Genomic DNA, 17,351 nt, shown 5'->3' on the forward strand with positions numbered 1-17,351 from the left:
ATATCATATGACCCATCAATTCCACTCCTAGGTATATACCTGAGTGAAAACATATGTCCCTACAAAAACTTGTACGTGAATGTTCATAACAGCATTATTCACAGTAGCCAAAAAGTGGACACACAAATGCCATCAATTAGTGAATGGATAAAAAGGATGTGGTATATCCATAAATGCAATGTTGTTCAGGGAAAAAAGAAATCAAGTACAGGCACATGCTATAACATGGATGAATCTTGAAAACATGCTAAATAATACAAAGCAAATGCAAAGGGCCACATATAATATGAATCCATTTATATAAGATTTCCAGATTAGGCAACTCCATACAGACAATAATAGATTAGTAGTTGTCAGGAGCAAAAGGAAGGGGGTCAATGCGGAGTGAATGCTAATGGATATGGGAATCCCTATTGAAGTGATGAAAATGTTCCTGAATTAGATAGTGATGATTGTACCACCTTGTGTATATACTAAAATCCACTGAATAATATGCTTTAAAATAGTGAATATTAAGATAAGTGAATATCTCAATTTTCAAAGTGTTAAAAATTTTAAAAACTAATCAACTTACCTGGCCTTTTTGTGGTGCCAAACAACGAACAACTTCATCCACCATTACTGGGATATGTAATTTAGTCATAGCTTCAAAATCTCCATTTTGAGATCTATGTAACTCCTGAGCTCCAGTTTGATCTGTTTGCTCCTGGGCTTCATATTCATTACATCTTTCTGTTGTAGCATGTATTTTTTTTGGCCAGATACCTAAATTAAATATGCCAGATTCCAACCAGCATGATAGAAATTCTTTATAGATTTTACAAAAATATGGGTATCGAAGCATCTTGTAGGTCAACCAATCTAGAAAAAATTAAAAATATCATGATTGTTGGATTTTTAAAATATGTAATTTTGTATAACTTTTTAAAATGGCCTGGTAAGCTTCTAAGACCATTAACATGTTAATTATTAGAAATGTAAAAACTGTTTATTAAGTCATCATTTTTCTGAAATATACTTTTTTTTAATGTTTATTTATTTTTGAGAGAGAGAGAGACAGAGCACAAGTGATGCAGGGGTAGAGAAAGGGGGAGACACAGAATCCAAAGCAGGCTCCAGGCTCTGAGCTGTCAGCACAGAGCCCGACACGGGGCTCAAACTCATGAACCATGAGATCATGACCTGAGCCTAAGTTGGGCACTTAACTGACTGAGCCACCTAGGCACCACAGAAATATACTTTTCTAATTTTAATTAAGTCTAAAGAACGGATTCAGTGCATTAGAAATGTTTATTTGAAAAAACTATCTGGATGATTGAAGGGATTATAAATATTATCCTATTTTAGGTTCAGGTAGTCTTTCATTTCAAGCTCTTCTATTTGTTTTTTCTCATAATGCTAAATCTTCATCTTTAATTTAACTTTGAGGAACTGTCCCTGGAAAAAGCTACATATGTTTATCTAAAAAGAAAGAAAGGTAAAACTGTCTGTGAAAATCTTGCAGACTTGTTATGAATATGCTCTGACAAGATTGTCTCAGATGGCCTGTATCAGCAAAGCATGTTTCAATTTAAATTATAACTTTACAGGGGCACCTGGGTGGCTCCGTCAGTTAAGCACCTGACTCTTGATTTCAGCTCAGGTCATGATCTCACAGTTGTGAGATCGAGCCCTGTTTCAGGCTCTGCACACACAGCCTGCTTGGGATTCTCTCTCTCCCTTTCCCTCTGCCCCTACCCTGCTTGCTTGCTCTGTGTTTCTCAAAAGTAAACAAATAAACACTTAAAAAAAAAAAAAAAACCTTAGGAAATCTATAAAAATAAATAAATAAATTTTAACCTTATAAACACTCAACTGAGCCTACTTTGGCATTTCGTATTCACCTTTGTTTTAACTGTCTGTCCTTGCCCCCAAAAAACAAGAAAATAAAGATTAAGTTCCTTAACTTTCTCACACTTGTTCCTTTTTATTCTGCAATCTGTAACTCTTAAATGCAGAGGAAAAAAGTATGTAAATATATTAACAGAAAACGTTTTAAAAACATTATGCTTTTTATACAGGTTGTAAGCAATGTTTTTAATACTATTATGTAAATGCAGAGTTAACACTGTTTTTTAGTCCTCATAGATTAGGAGTTATTTAAAAATAAGATAACACCTTTTTATCTACAAAAGCAGATGCACACTCAGTGCTTAGTGTTTTCTGAAAAAAAAAAGTGAATGGATGGATAATTCTACAGAATTAATATTTTTAACAAAACTTGCTTTAGGAAATTTTGCCTGCCTGACAGACCCTACCAAAAAACCACATTCTCAAAATACTTCGACACATAAATATCCACCTCCAAAAAAGAAAAAGAAACATAAATATCTTGTTTAAATATGCCTTCCCTTCTTTTTGCAACAGAAAATGAAAAATGATGTTGAAAAGTTGACCACACGTAATGACTAGAAAAGAAATACATTTATATTATATAAATATAGTATCAACAAGATGTTACCTTAAAAATACGCCAACTTTACCTAAGGCATGCATAATCCACAGAATTTTGTGGCAAACGTGACACAGGAAAAATATTGGGGGAGGGGGGAAATGTTTTAAGTAAAGTTTTCAATGTTCACCAGTTTCAAATTAGTCAAATTATTAATTATGCCTCATTTGTTTCTGAAAAGTTATACAGGGGCACCTGGGTGACTCGGTTTAGCATCCAACTATGGCTCAAGTGGATGGTGGGTTGTGTCCCAGGTAGGGCTTTGTGCTGACAGTGTGGGGTCTGCTTCAGAGTTCCTGTTTCCCTCTCTCTCTGCCCCTCCCCCACGCATGTGCACGGCAAGGGTTCTCTCTCTCAAAAATAAACATTAAAAGAAAAAAACTTTAAAAAAATAAAAAAAGAAGGCTTATACAAAGTAAACCCTACTACCCTCAAAACCTAGTGTTTCTAACATTTTTCAAAATAGAGGCTAACATTTATTAAGCACTTACTAAATACCACTAAACTCATTCTATCCTTACAACTCTTAGAGATAGACAGTATACTTATTTCTATTTTACAGATGAGAAAAACAGAGAAGTAATTTGCCAAAAGGTCACATACCTAGAAAGCCATAAAGCTAGAACTGTAACTCCAGCATTCTATCCCAAGCCTTTAATCTTAGCTTATGTTACAAACATAGCCCACTAGCTCCATTTAATGCACCCATGTAATTGCATGGCACTTTAATTATACTGTATATTTGTTGTATCTCATGGATTACTTTTTCTGTAAAGAGCCAATATCCTATTGCTTAATCCTATATCCATATTTTTATATTTAAATATATACCTAGATAAATGTATGATATATATTTAAATAGACAGATATACATACATCTATACATCTCTATAATATTCCAGTACAGGAATCAGAACCGCACAGGAAGTGCGCACAGAACCGCAAGTAGAATAGAAAAAAAAGCTTCCTTTGCCAACCGTTAATTCTTTTCTTTTTGCATTCAATTTATACGTATTTACTCAACTATGTTTCAAGTACAAAGCCTGAAGATTTTATTATGCAGCAATTGGCTACTAACGTGGGTTAACATGGAGAAAGGACCTCAAATAATCTTCCTCTTTGGTGGTTTCCTTGACTATCTCCCAAGAATGGAAGGGGACAAGCTCTAAAGGAGGATGTTCTTTCCTTTCCGCAGCCCAGTGTCCTACCAGATAACTCAGAGCGCTCATGCAGTTGGCTATGAACCAAACACCCTACAGGATTTAAGATCCTTTAAAAGTTTCCTCTGGTCACAGGAAGGAAGCGGAGAGACGGGAAACCGGCCGCTTGAGCCAACTCTGGTTTCCTAGGTAAGTCTTTTAGCTTTGCCAGCAAAGTTCAGTTTCAGCTGTTGAAAGCAGGGAATTGGCCAGGTTACTCTTTAATTGTGGGTACAGAAGTGAGTGATACCTTTGAAAACTACTTCCTCAACGGTGCCGTTACCATCTTAGCACTCAGCTTTCCCAGTGGAGAAAAACGTTCGAAAACTTAATTCCTAAGGCCAAAAACCCAGCCTGGAGGCTGGCAGCCGAAAGGAGAGAAACTGAAAGAGGTTCTAAAGTTCAGGAAGAATGCATCCTTTTGCCTAAGAATTATACTCGGAGGAGGGAAAACTGTTCACAAACTTCTGAACTCAGGATGAGTGAGTGTTTAGGAGGGAAAGCGGGAGCAGGGGCGTGTTTCCTTTTGTCCTGGGCGAATTCAGCGACCTCTGGAAGTTCCCCCAAAGGCTTGGGGTGAGCTCCAAGAGAGCTCCCGGGACTCGGCCACCTTCTCCTCACCTGAGGCACGAAGAATTCACTGTTGGCTTCTAACTCGGGCCAGCGACGACCACTACTACGGTGCCAGAGAACACGAGTTGGCGCACGTCTAGGTCCCAGCCTTGGGGGAAACTTGCAAGGACGGACAGATCTGGTCCACGTCCGCCCCAGCAACCGAAAACCGTCCGCCTTTCGTTCCGCTCTTTTCAGGCCCCAGCTGACAAAGGGTCCTGCAGGCACGAGGGGGTTCAAATAGCGTTCCTGAAGAGGGGGCGGAAATAAGAACCTACCACTGCCAGGTTTAAATTTACTTTTACTTTTTTTTTTTTTAATGTGTGAATCAACTTTAAACCTAACTCCATTTTATTCTTAACTCCACTCTATTCCGTTTACTATGAGCCTCTGTTAAATTTCCGTGTTCTATTGTAACACATTATACTCCCAATTTCTAACAGAAGGTGGGAATTTCTGTCTCCTTTAGTCCTATGTTTTTATGGTTTCGGTTCTTTTTCCTTCATTTCGTTACAAAATACACTAGTCTCATACTTTGTTTTATTTCTTGATGTCTTGCCAAACAGAAGCCAACTGGCAGAGTGATGGCATTTATTGTAACATTAAAGTTTCTTTGCTTTGACTACACAATACTTTAAGAATATAGACCTCATCATCTAAATGTGCTAAATGGCAACTGTAAGGCAGAATTTAAAGTTAAATGTAAAATAAGCACTTAGATTAGGTGTGGAAACACCTGTTAGCAAGGCTTACAATGTGGTGTCGAAATAAATGAAATCTAAAACACTTCTTATTCACCAATAATGAACGCAATTTTACAAGAAATTGGTTTTTAAATACCTATTTTCAGAATAGATTAAGTATCTTAAGATCACTTAACCTAGAAATTATTTCTGAGACAAATGCCTCATTTCTGAATTGGCTGGTTTGTACAGTTAAATTTCCTTTAGGGATCTTCTGAAAACTTGTTTTTGTTTTTGTTTTTTAAGTAAAATAAATTGTGCCTGTATCTCATGGGCTATTTTGAGAGTGAAATAAAATAACATATATAGAGTTAACAAAATGCCTGGGACATCAAGTACTATAGAGTGAGTACATATTTGAAATAAAATAAAAAGACTTCTCAATTTTATTACCAAACCCAGCACCACACAAGTAACTATTGTGTTAGCTAACATATATGTAATATAGCCAGCAATTAATATCTTTATTGATGCACTATCCAGAGTTCAGAAACAATCATATAACATGCATCATATACAATACACTGTGCTTCTGATTTTCTTCAAAAGGAAATAAGTGTCCATAATGTAGAAGTTTTCATAATTGTTTCACTTATAATATTCTGCAATGTGTTGTGCCATCCTATTTATTATGGTGATAAGCTCCATATAAGAATATAAGCTCCAAGAAGGTAGGGAGTTTTTATTTATGCTATTATGTCCCTAAAGTCTACAATCAGTAATTGCAGAATGGATACAATAATGTTAATATAAAGAATAACAATGACATTCAGATCATGCTATTGAAAACATCCTGACAAATAAAATGGACTTATCTTAGCAAACATATTTCCCTTTTTTCCTGGTATTTTTTTTTTCTTTTTAAACCGTACATTTTGAAATAATATCTACAATCTAGGACTTTAAAAAACACTGCATCCAAAAATGAACTAAGCCAATAAATTTAAATGGATTTATTTTGTAAAGTCCTCATCCGAAAGGAATGTCAAAAACACCAAATAGTTTCAGTCAGGAATAAAGGGAGTAGGCCTGGGAGTCCTGAGAAATGAAGCCTAGGGCCTCAAACCTAAAGCTCTGGACTTTCAATTAATTGAGGCGAATTGACCCCAGTTCGGTTTAAGTGAAAGTAGCTGAAAGGAACAGGTCCCTACACCTTCCAGAGCATGGGACCTGTGACTTGGAGGACTCACTACTCAATAGAGAAAAGAAGATAAACATTCAGAATCCATTAACCCACACCCAACAGGCTCCGCCTCTCCCCCAGCAGACGGCACAAGCCAACCCCTGCCCGCTCCCGTCTCACTCACACCCTGAACCCAAGGACCGGGCCCTGCGCCCGCGGCTCTTGAAGTGGTCTGAGGATCCCAGGTGGCTACCTCCCACCTGCAGCTGCCGTCTAGCCCCGCCCACCTCGGCCAACGCCTCCGGAAACAGCCGTGCGCGTTGCCCTGGCGACGCGCAGCAAGGCCGGTTCCACAGAGCCGAGCGGCTGAGACTACTGGCGCCAAGCTACCACGCGCCACGGCAACGTCCGACGTGATTGCGTCACGAAGTCGGCAGCCAATGAAACGAGGTGCTGGAAAAGCTGGATTGGGTTTGAATCTTGTTGCCGAGTTTGAATCGCGGGGAGGCGGACATCGAAGTGAAGTGTCGCGGTAACCTTTGGTGGACCAGAGGTGAGTGAGAGGCACGTGAGGAGAAACTTCTCGTCTCGGGAACGTTTCTTTTGATGGCCTATCTCGCTGGAAACGGAAGGCTCCTGCGGCCGCCTGAGGAGAAGACGGGATGGGCTTGTTGACAAACGCCGAAGGATTGAGTGGGGGGGTGGGGGGGGTAGGGGAGGTGGGCGTAGGGGGCGGGTAGTTAGCGTCCCCGGGGAGAAAGTGAAAGGAAGAGGAACTCGAGTCCCAGCTAGAGCAGGGCTCTACCTGATCGGGAGCCCTTCACTGCTCCACAGGAAGGGCAAAAATCTCCTGCCTTAAATTGTGAGAAAGTCGGAAGTTTTAAAGGGCATCCTGGCTCTTTCCCTAGACTGGCAGAGCACTTTAATTGCCTTGCACCTTACAGTGTAAAGTTCTTTCCGGACTCCAAATTCAGAATGTTTTGTTTAAGATACAGTTGTAAATGTAACTCTGAGCTTAACTATGTAATGAGGAATTTTGGTTTTCCAACTTACAAACTTTTTGTCCTGCAAGGTCCTGGTGTTAACGTGGCAAAGGTCAGTCGGGAACCTCCTCTGAGTCTCAGTTGTAGCGTCAAGATGAGACCTGCCAGCACTGTGTAACGGGATTGCCAAGAATCAGATGAGGTATGGAAGCGATACCACTTGGCAAAGTGCTTTGCAAATGAATCAGAACTCCTTTTACCCTCTGTTCTTAGTTTATGCAAGACTTTTAGCAGCTTACTAGGCATTCAGTTAGAGATCAAGGCTAACTGCTGTTTATGAAAAGAGTTTATTTGTCCAGAGTTGAATAATTTTGTATAATACATACTTTAGGTTATTTACTAGGAACTATGGAGTAGACTGTGTTAAGCATTCTACAGGGTTTAGTTGGTAGTATTATTCCACTACATTCAGGCCCTCTGGGAAGTATTTATGAACTTTGGTGCTAGAGAATATCAGATCCAAAGACTAGATAGTGCTTGTTAATAAGTTTCCGTTACATTGTAAGAATTGACTTTTTCAGTAAACAAAGATTATCTGCCTTTAACGGTAGTAATTAATCTCTTGTGTTACTGAGCAAGTATATAGAAGTACATAAAATTTTCACTTTAAAAGTGCATCTTGTCAATATCCATTGATAGCCTGAATCAATTAAAGTACACAATAAAGTCACTTTTATGGTAACTCCATGAAATCTAGGAGGAAAAAATAGCCCAGATATTAGTGCCACCCTTAAACTCCGTTTGAAATTTTTGTTCCTCCCTGATGTTTTTAACTTAGTAGAAGCACTGGCTCTAACACTAAAGTTCTTTCCAGAGAGGTGTAAGCTGCATAGAGACTATAAATGATATTGTGGAGGATAGTTCCTGCTCCTAAAAAATGTTTGTTGAACCTGAATCTAATTCAGATTTGAGTTTGAATATAAGAAATCATTTATAACTGTATAACTCCACACTCAAGATAATTTGAGCAGCATTTCTGTTCCTTTGTTTGAAAATGTTCTGTTGTTATTCCAGTAGAGTGTAATCATTAGGGACATGGGCTTTGGATTTAGACATGAGTCTACATTCTGGCTTCTCATTTACTAGCTATGTCATCTTGGAAAAATTACTTGTCCTAAATTAAGTCTCTGTTTTTGTAAAATGGAGACTATTGTAGAGTATGCCTTATATGATTATTTTAAGGATTGAATAAGATGATGAATATTAAATGTTTACCATACCATATGTATGTCTGACATACATAACATGCTCAAATGATAATCATTGTTCATTAATAGTAGTTATCACTTTACTGATCTAATTTAAGAGTTCTCAATAGTATATTTGCTGAGAATAGATGCTGTTGGATATCCCACAAGCAGAAAGAAATCATACACTTTTGGTTTTATTTCAGTATTCATTCAAGAGCTCCTACGCTAGGCCCTGAGGTTTCTATCAAAAATAGGCGAATATATATTTTTATTCTCTCTGAGAAAATTTCTAGAGATTAAATATTTACAACTGAAAGAGTAGTGATTTAAATACTTTGACTTCATATCCAGTTAGTCTGAGTTCAAATCTCATGTCTTGTGCTTCCAAGTTAACTTTAGCCAGTTAACTTAATCTCTCTATATTATATTTTTCCTATGATAATAATACCTATATTATAAGATTGTTACGGGGATTAAATGAGAAGTATGTAAGTTGCTTAGCAATTTCTATTTGTATACTAAGAGCTCAATAGAAAATATTCCATAAATACAATGTTATTAAATGGAAGATTGTGCTTAAGGTAAATTTTAGTACTTTCTCCTTTGGTTTGTTTTTGAAATAAAAATAACTAGTCTTGTTTAAAATCCAAATTCTACAAAAGAATATACAGTAGAAAGTAAGCCTGCCTGTCACCCAGACCTTCATATTTCCCCACCATGGGGCAACTGGTGTTACCAATTCCTTGTGTTGTCTTCCTGAGACAGCCCATGCATATACAAATATGTATGTTTTTAAAAATTCAAATGGTTACATGCCAAGTCTGCTATTCTGCACTTATTTTTTTGCACATATATTTTGAAAAGCTGCATTAGTTCATTCATTCATCTATTGAACAAGTGTGTTTTGAGTCGTAAATATTGAACAAGCCCTGTTCAGGTTTCTAGGGTACAAATGAAGTCCATAGTCTCATAGTGCTTATATTCTAAAGAGGAAACAAGCAGTAAATATGTAACCAAATAATATTTTCCAGTTAATCTAGATGCTAAGAAGAAAAATAAAGCCCTTAAGAGATTAAAGAGGAAAAGGCAAGGTGACACTATTTTGAATGGAATCTTTAGGGAAAGCCTCTGTGTAGTGCTATTTGAACAGAGACCAGAATAATGAACTGAGAGATTAAGATTTGCAAGTGTCTGAAGGTAGAGCCTTCCAGGAAAAGAAGGGAAAGTGCAAGGTTTATGAGGTTAGAATAAGACTGAGTATTTTAGGAACATTTAGGACAGTGTGACTGGAGCAGAGTAATCAAGGAGGAGGATAACATTTAAGGAAGGGGTTGAAGAGGTAGACAGGGCCAGATATAGAACCTACAAGACATGCTAAGGAGTTTACATTTTATTCTGATGCTGGGAAGTCATTGGAGAGTTTGGAACTGGGGAATGACATGAGATACGTAACATGATCTGATCGCTCTTGAAGAAGACATCAGTGCATGCAATCAATGAATTAAATAAAATTTATTATTTACTTGCACATAACTGGGGGTGAGTCTAACTTACTTGGTTTATATTTTTTTCTTGGGTGAACAGTAGTGGCTTGTAAGTTAAGAATTTGCCTCTTCAACTTGGTTTATATTATCTTGCAGCTGGTGTAGAGAATTAGATTTTAACACCTCTTCATTAAATGTAGCAGAGGAATGAGCTTTTTTTATATAAGTGAATGTCCCAGAAAATTAAATGTTACCCTTGTTAAGTATAACATGGCATGGTGTCTTAACCACCCTCAATAATTCATATAAAAGATGATCTTCCCATTTTCCTAATTTTGTATACAAGAAACTGGGTACACTATGTAAAAATTTTTTTTTTTGATGCCTCAGAATCCTCATTGTAACTGCCTATTACTCCAGTCATACTTACTATAATATGTTGATTCTTTCAGAGAAATATATTGTATGTTTGCCTCTATTCTAAATGAGTGAGTTACTGTCTTGGATTGGGGCATCTGGCTGGCTCAGTTGGGCAGCCAACTTCGGCTCAGGTCATGATCTCACAGTTTGTGAATTTGAGCCCTGCGTCGGGCTCTGTGCTGGCAGCTCAGAGTCTGGAGCCTACTTTGGATTCTGTGTCTCCCTCTCTCTCTACCCCTCCCTTGCTCACGCTTTGTGTCTCTCTGTCTCTCAATAATAAATAAATGTTAAAGAAAAAATTTTTTAAATAACAAAACATTTTCTTCTAACCTTCCCCCTCCCCCACACCATTTCTTGGCTCACTTTTGTATTATTATTACCTGTGTTCACCGAGTCTTCTCTCATCAGGTTTTTGTCCCGTCTTCCCCTAGAACTTTTCTTCTAGTCGGCTTCCATGTTACTAAATCTCGTGGTTACTTCTTAGTGTGTACTTTATGTATTAGCAGTATCTAACACAGTTGATGATCCTGTCCTTCATTTAAAGATTCCCCCAAAATCTTAGTGTCACTTGAAGCTCTAAAAACTATTAAAAGCTTCAAAGAGCATTAGGACTCTGAGGACAAACTGTACTTTTTTAACTTGGGTTCTATCCGCCTTGACATTTGTAGATTTCCAGATCTTCCAACACTCAGGCCAAGAACTTTGGAGTTATTCTTGAATCCTACTTTCTCTCATACTGCACATCTATCAGGAAAATCTATTGTCTTTACCTTCAGAATACATCCAGAATATGACCGCTACCTGCTTCTGAGTTGACAGCATCATCTCCTGTTTATATTACTAAAGTGTTCTAACTAGTCTCTATTCCTTATAGTGTGTTATCTACGCAGTAGTCAGAGTGAGCAGATTATATCGCAAAACAAAAAATTAAATGACACACACACAAAACCCTGATAAATCTCTCTGCCTGAAGTATAAGTCAGACCCTGGGCTTCCACTTAGACTGAAACACTACTGTTAAACCACATACAACCACAGCTAGGCTGCCCAAAAACCAAGCTTTGGCTTTCATAAGAACTTCAGCACTATTTTAGTTTGGGTTATGGGAATGGACAGGAAAAGATCTCTCAGAATCATCATGGTAATGAAGGGAAAGTCTTGGCTTTTGAACTATTTTTAATAAAAGTGATCTTGGCTGCAAGCCTGTTGGCAGTGGAAATTGATACATCCAGACTCTTCTCTACCTGTATCTTCACAAACCCCTGTGTTTAAAAATAGTTACAAGGATGCCTCAATTAGTTAGCCCAGGCATGAAGGTGATAAAGATGGCATATACACGATGACGTGTTCAGAGATCCTAATCTGCTCTGTAATTCTATAAGTCTACTGTACGTCAGTGATGGTAGGTTTAAAAATTGTCTGATTGGAGCACCTGGGAGGCTTAGTCGGTTAAGCATCCGACTCTTGATCTCGGTTCAGGTCCCGATCTCATGGTTCATGAGGTTGAGCCCCATGTTGAGCTCTGCGCTGAGCATGGCACCTGCTTAGGATTCTCTCTCTCCCTCTCTTTCTGCTCCTCCCCTGCTTATGTGCTTGCATGTGCGCACTCTCTCTCTCTCAAAATAGATAAACTTCAAAAAATTTTGGCTAGACTGTCTCACATAAAATTAAATAGTAAAAGTGAAGATAAACTAACAAAGATCAATAATTTGGAAACCTCAATTATCCAGAAAATAATCTAGAATCTAAAAGTTAAAACTAAGAAAAAAAATTTAAAACATTTTAGATTTTCTAACATATTTATTCATCAAATAGTTATACAGTCTACCATGTGTCAGGCACCGTTTTAGGCTCTTGGAACGTTATCAGTAATCAAAACAGATTTAAAAAAATGCATGCCTTTAAAGAGTGCATAGTTTACCTGGAAGAGAGAAAATAAACAACAAATACAATAAATAGGTAAAAAATATATACTATTTGGAGATGGTAAGTGTTTGGGGGGGAAAAGCTGTATAAGAGTAATTAGGAATTGGTTTGATAGTTTTAATAAGTCGTGAGGAGGGCAACATTTGAGCAAGGACTTGAAAGAAGCGAGGGACTTAGTCATGCAGATATTGAGGGAAGCATTTTGTAATAGAATGGCTAGTGGAAAGACCTTATTGGGGTGCCTGGTGTGTTAGCTGGAATGGAGGGAACAAAGGGAAGATCAATAAAATGGGAAATTGAGACCATTTAGAGAACTTAAACATGTACTCTGAATAAAATAAAGAACGACTGGAAGGTTTTGAACCAAGGAGTGAAATATACATTGTATTTTTTAAATGTACATATTTCCAGTAACATTTACCAGGTGAGTAGAATAGAATTATTCATAGTTTTTTTAGTGACTACTACATTCCAGTCATATTATAATAGAATTAATATTAATACTTTATTTTCCTTTTTAATTACAGAGAAATATTCAGGCTTTCACATAAACAGAAGCAAGATAGTCAATAATGTCTGTCACCGAGGAAGACCTGTGTCACCACATGAAAGTAGTTGTTCGTGTGCGTCCTGAAAATACAAAAGAAAAGGCAGCTGGATTCCATAAAGTGGTCCATGTTGTGGATAAGCATATCCTAGTTTTTGATCCCAAACAAGAAGAAATCAGTTTTTTCCATGGAAAGAAAACTGCAAATCGAGATATTACAAAGAGACAAAATAAGGATCTCAAATTTGTATTTGATGCTGTTTTTGATGAAACTTCAACTCAATTGGAAGTTTTTGAACACACTACTAAGCCAATTCTTCGTAGTTTTTTGAATGGATATAATTGCACAGGTAATTATTTCAGTTAGAGTTTAATTTTTCCACCTGATTTCAGTTTTACATTAGAATGTACATCAGCTTGGCCCATTCTTCTAAATATAATCAATTTTAAGGTGCTTTTTGCTAAAAATTATTAAGTTCAGTAGTATTTCGCTATAAATGTAGACTTCCTTTGAAATTCAATTATCACGTGCTCACTTCGGCAGCACATATACTGAAATTCAATTATCACATATAACATATCTTGAAACTCTCTCTTCTAGAGCCTTGCTATGGTCCCTTTAGGCAGTCATCTTCTCAGTTTCCTATGTTATTAAACCACACATATCTTGTAATTGATGCCAGATTTCTCACAATTTAATTCATTAGTATTCTCTCCGCTTACCTATACAACGATCTATCCCTGGGGAATAGTTGGACATTTCATTTATAGTACCTTGAAATAAAAATGTTAAAAGACCATGTTAATTGAGTACCATGTGCTATTTCAGCATATCTTCAGCCCACAAAGCATATCTAGTGTTCTGGATAGATCTCTAATTTGCCTTTCAAAACAGCCATGTTCATTTCCTAGAGAGAGATCCAAAAGGCCAGTTAATTCAGTGTTTCAAAGGCCCTTAACACTATTATTTATATCTTATTTTTGTAATTACCACCATTTATGACATTTTCTTTAAGATACCCCAAAACTGTAACATGTTTCACTGTCTCTGACTCATTCAGTTTTATTACAGAAGACTTACCGTCTTGGTCAAATAAGAATAGAATGTGGTTTATTGATTAGAACTGCTGTTATTCTCATTTTTAAGTGTATATTTTCCTCATTCATGAAACTCCATATTGTCTCTAGAGATTTTTAAAATTTTTCTTGACTCCAAATGAAAAAGTCTCCACCAAGCAAATAGTGAATCTCTGTGAATCTTGACTTTTACACTATGATCCAACTGTCTTAAGACTTGTCAGTTTACCACTAGCTTACATAATATAGAACAAAATGAAACATGTGTCAGTTCAATTAATTCTGTTGAAAAGTATTTTAGTAGTTTGTTAATATTTGGTTTAGCAGGGAAATTTAACTTATAAAAATATTCTTACCAGTAATAATATGAGGACTTAATTGTCTTAATTGATTATTATGTCAGGAATTGCCATTTGTAATTCAGAGTAGCTTTTTGTTTTTTGTTCTTCAAACATCACTTTTATGTTATGCTAGAGAGAATTGTGAAAACAAAGTAATTTGCCTAAAACAAATTTTATTTTTTTTAATTTTTTTTTAATGTTTATTTATTTCTGAGACAGAGAGAGACAGAGCATGAGTGGGGGAGGGGCAGAAAGAGAGGGAGACACAGAATCCAAAGCAGGCTCCAGGCTCCGAGCCATCAGCACAGAGCCCAACGCAGGGCTCGAACTCACAAACCGTGAGATCATGACCTGAGCCGAAGTCGGTCACTCAACTGACTGAGCCACCCAGACGCCCCTAAAGCAAATTTTAAAAAGGAATTTTATAAATGGCTTCTATTGGAATTCATTTATTCAGCAAACTTGCAGTGGATATCTGCTTTGTTTCAGCTGATTCGCGATTTGTGAAGGATACACAGTTTCAGACTTAGAGCTCACAGTTGGAAATACAGGGTGATACAGGCTAGAATAGAAGGATGTGCAGCATACACTGAGAACTCAAATGAGGGAGTACACATATCTGCCTGTGACATGGAAAAGTGACATGTGTGCTGAATATTTAGAACAGGTGTAAGTGTTCCAGCTGGATTAACTGGAGGAACTCTTCAATGGAAAGGCAGTGGAGTAGATAAGGAGCAGCACATGCAGAGAACGTCGCACAATCTAATATGCCTAGACCACAGCAAGGAAGGAATAGGATAGAGAGAGGGCTTAATAATATTAATATTCCAAGTGGAGGAATTTCTACTTTCTCATATAGGACTGTGGAACAATTAAGGAGATTTAACATATTCGATTTTGTTTTCATAAAAATAACTGTACAAAATTCTAAGAGATGAATTAAAGAAGATTGAGACTAGGTAGGGATACTGATAACTGATTAAAGGTTTTAAGAGTGCTGTAGAGGAAAGGGAGCAGATGAGCTGGGGTGGGGGGGGGGGGGGGGGGGGAGAGCAGTGGTACCATTAACCAGAATAAAGAATACAGGAGTTAAGAGCAGATTTGTGCTAAAATTCCTAGGTTTTAGGATAAGCCTAGAAGTTAATTTAGGATCTAATGAGTTTAAGGTTATGTTCAGGATATACAGATTGAACTCTCCACTGGACAGTGGATAGAGTAATGTTGTGTGTCATAATAAAGAGCTTTGATCCCCTTTTATAAAAACTTAGTACTTGCATATGGTGCCACTGGAGCTGGGAAGACCCACACGATGCTAGGATCAGCTGCTGAACCTGGAGTGATGTATCTAACGATGTTAGACCTTTACAAATCTATGGAGGAGATTAAAGAAGAGAAAGTATGTAGTACCGCAGTTTCTTATCTGGAGGTGAGTTGACAATATCATTCTTTAGATGAATCAATGGTATTACAAAATCTTTAAGACGTTCCATGGCCTATTCAAACTATTTTATCATATAGGAATTTTCTTATGAATGTATAAAATCATTGAAATTCCTGCTCTTAGGTATTTGTTATGCATCTTTATCTCTTTCTGCTGAGTATGTTATTTTGGCCTAATTTCTGAGTAGCATGATTAGCACAAAGTCCTTCCAGATACCCTTCACCCAGATCCCCCATATTTTACTACCTTTACTACCTTTGTTTTTTCCCTTGGTATGTGTGTGTCTTCCTCTTTTTTCTAATCTGTTTAAGTTACAAACTTGTAAAAACAAGAATAACCACTGAATAGTTATCAAAAAGAGGAAATTAACAGTGATAGAACACCATTACCTAATCTATAAATCTTAATGAGATTTTGCCAATTATTCCAATGTTGCCCTTTTTGAAAAAGGAAATCTAAGATCATAAGTTGCATGCAATTGTCATATCTCTTTAGTTTTAATTTGGATTTTTTTTCTCTGTCTTATGTCACTGTCATAAAACCTCTAATTTGTGTTAGTCAGCAATTGGATTCAGGTTGTAAACTGGCAAGAACACCGTAGAAGTAATGTTGAGTTCTTATGGTATCATAACTTACGTGGTTAGTTAGTCCCATTACTGGTTTGGTTAACTTTGATCCATTTCATTATGTTGATGTAGGCAAAATTTCTGCCCTATAAAGATATTACTTTACCCTTTATCCTCTTACTCCTCAAACTTTCATCTATTACTATTGGCATCCACTGATGATTCATGCCTGAATCAGTTATTATGATGGTAGATGATAGTGATACTTAAATTCCATAATTTCATCTATAGTCATTCCTCACTTTCTCCTATACGGAAAGAGCTTTTCCTTTTCTTTATTATATCAGTGTGGACTCATGGTTTCTTATTATTATTTAAGAGCTTATAAACCTTTTCCATAATTATTTATAAAGCTCAAATTATGCTAGATTTGACCAGTCAAGTCTCCTTCATGTTTCTCTTGTGTCCTTTGACATACGCCATCATTCTTTGAGGACTTCTGCTTTCTTAGTAGTAGCTGACATTCAACAAATCATAACTAGGTGGTAGACACTCTTAACTTTGTGTTCAGATAGTGTTTCTGATGCCAGTGCAGAAACAAATCCGTGATTTTACTGCCTATTCGTTTGTGGTATCGGAGAGAACATTTCTACTGGTTACAGCTCTCTTATTGACATCTTGTAGTTTGGTTCCTACTGAGAAAGTTTCTTCACATTTCAAAAATTGATTAAGATATGTAAGTTGCTGAAAAAACTCATTGTCTATAAGTAAGTGTTGAAAAAATTGCTTTGAACTTAATTGGGGAAAGAGCATAGCAGTATTCATTATTTCTTCCTTAGATCCTTTTGTAACTGGGGGAATTCTAAAGTTTGGTTATTTTTATAATGTTTTTAATTGGTTTTTCTTTTAATCTGCCTTCATTTTATTAATGGTAAGGAAGGCAATGTCTAATCTAGTGGTTTTTCACTCAGGCTCTGCACCCGAGTTGGCTATGGAGCTTTTTAAAAATAGACATACCTAGGTATCACCCCCTGGACATTTTAATTTAATAGGTCTGGATTGTGGTTGAGGCATCTTAGGTTTTTTAAAAGTTCCCAGGTGATTCTGATGTGTAGACTGGCTTGAGAATGATTGTTCTAATTGTGTAT

General features: G+C 36.9%; 2 protein-coding genes across 11 annotated transcripts in view; one reads left to right on the top strand and one right to left on the bottom strand.

The window, feature by feature from the left end:
- The window catches only part of METTL15 (methyltransferase like 15), a 213,553-nt gene extending 206,989 nt beyond the window's left edge, over positions 1-6,564 (bottom strand). For 5 of the 9 annotated variants that reach the window (XM_053899873.1, XM_053899874.1, XM_053899872.1 and 2 more), the window contains exons 1-3: positions 6,355-6,446; positions 4,312-4,551; positions 575-861 (exon numbers count right to left, since the gene is read on the bottom strand). In XM_053899873.1, the coding sequence (XP_053755848.1) occupies positions 575-844 (270 nt within the window). In that variant the 5' untranslated portion in view covers positions 845-861; positions 4,312-4,551; positions 6,355-6,446. Of the gene's footprint in view, positions 1-574; positions 862-4,311; positions 4,552-6,352 lie in introns of those variants that run through there. The other 4 variants (XM_019456584.2, XM_053899869.1, XM_053899871.1 and 1 more) reach the window with 4 other exon arrangements.
- A 27-nt stretch (positions 6,565-6,591) lies between these two features.
- Positions 6,592-17,351, top strand: part of KIF18A (kinesin family member 18A) — a 76,951-nt gene continuing 66,191 nt past the window's right edge. The window contains exons 1-4 of one of the 2 annotated variants that reach the window (XM_019456579.2): positions 6,592-6,721; positions 7,241-7,353; positions 12,759-13,128; positions 15,465-15,622. In XM_019456579.2, the coding sequence (XP_019312124.1) occupies positions 12,804-13,128; positions 15,465-15,622 (483 nt within the window). In that variant the 5' untranslated portion in view covers positions 6,592-6,721; positions 7,241-7,353; positions 12,759-12,803. The remainder of the gene's footprint in view (positions 6,722-7,240; positions 7,354-12,758; positions 13,129-15,464; positions 15,623-17,351) is intronic. The other variant, XM_019456580.2, reaches the window with a different exon arrangement.

The sequence above is a fragment of the Panthera pardus genome, unplaced genomic scaffold, assembly GCF_024362965.1.
Source record: "Panthera pardus isolate Hobbes unplaced genomic scaffold, ASM2436296v1 HiC_scaffold_12, whole genome shotgun sequence".
Lineage (NCBI taxonomy): Eukaryota > Metazoa > Chordata > Mammalia > Carnivora > Felidae > Panthera > Panthera pardus.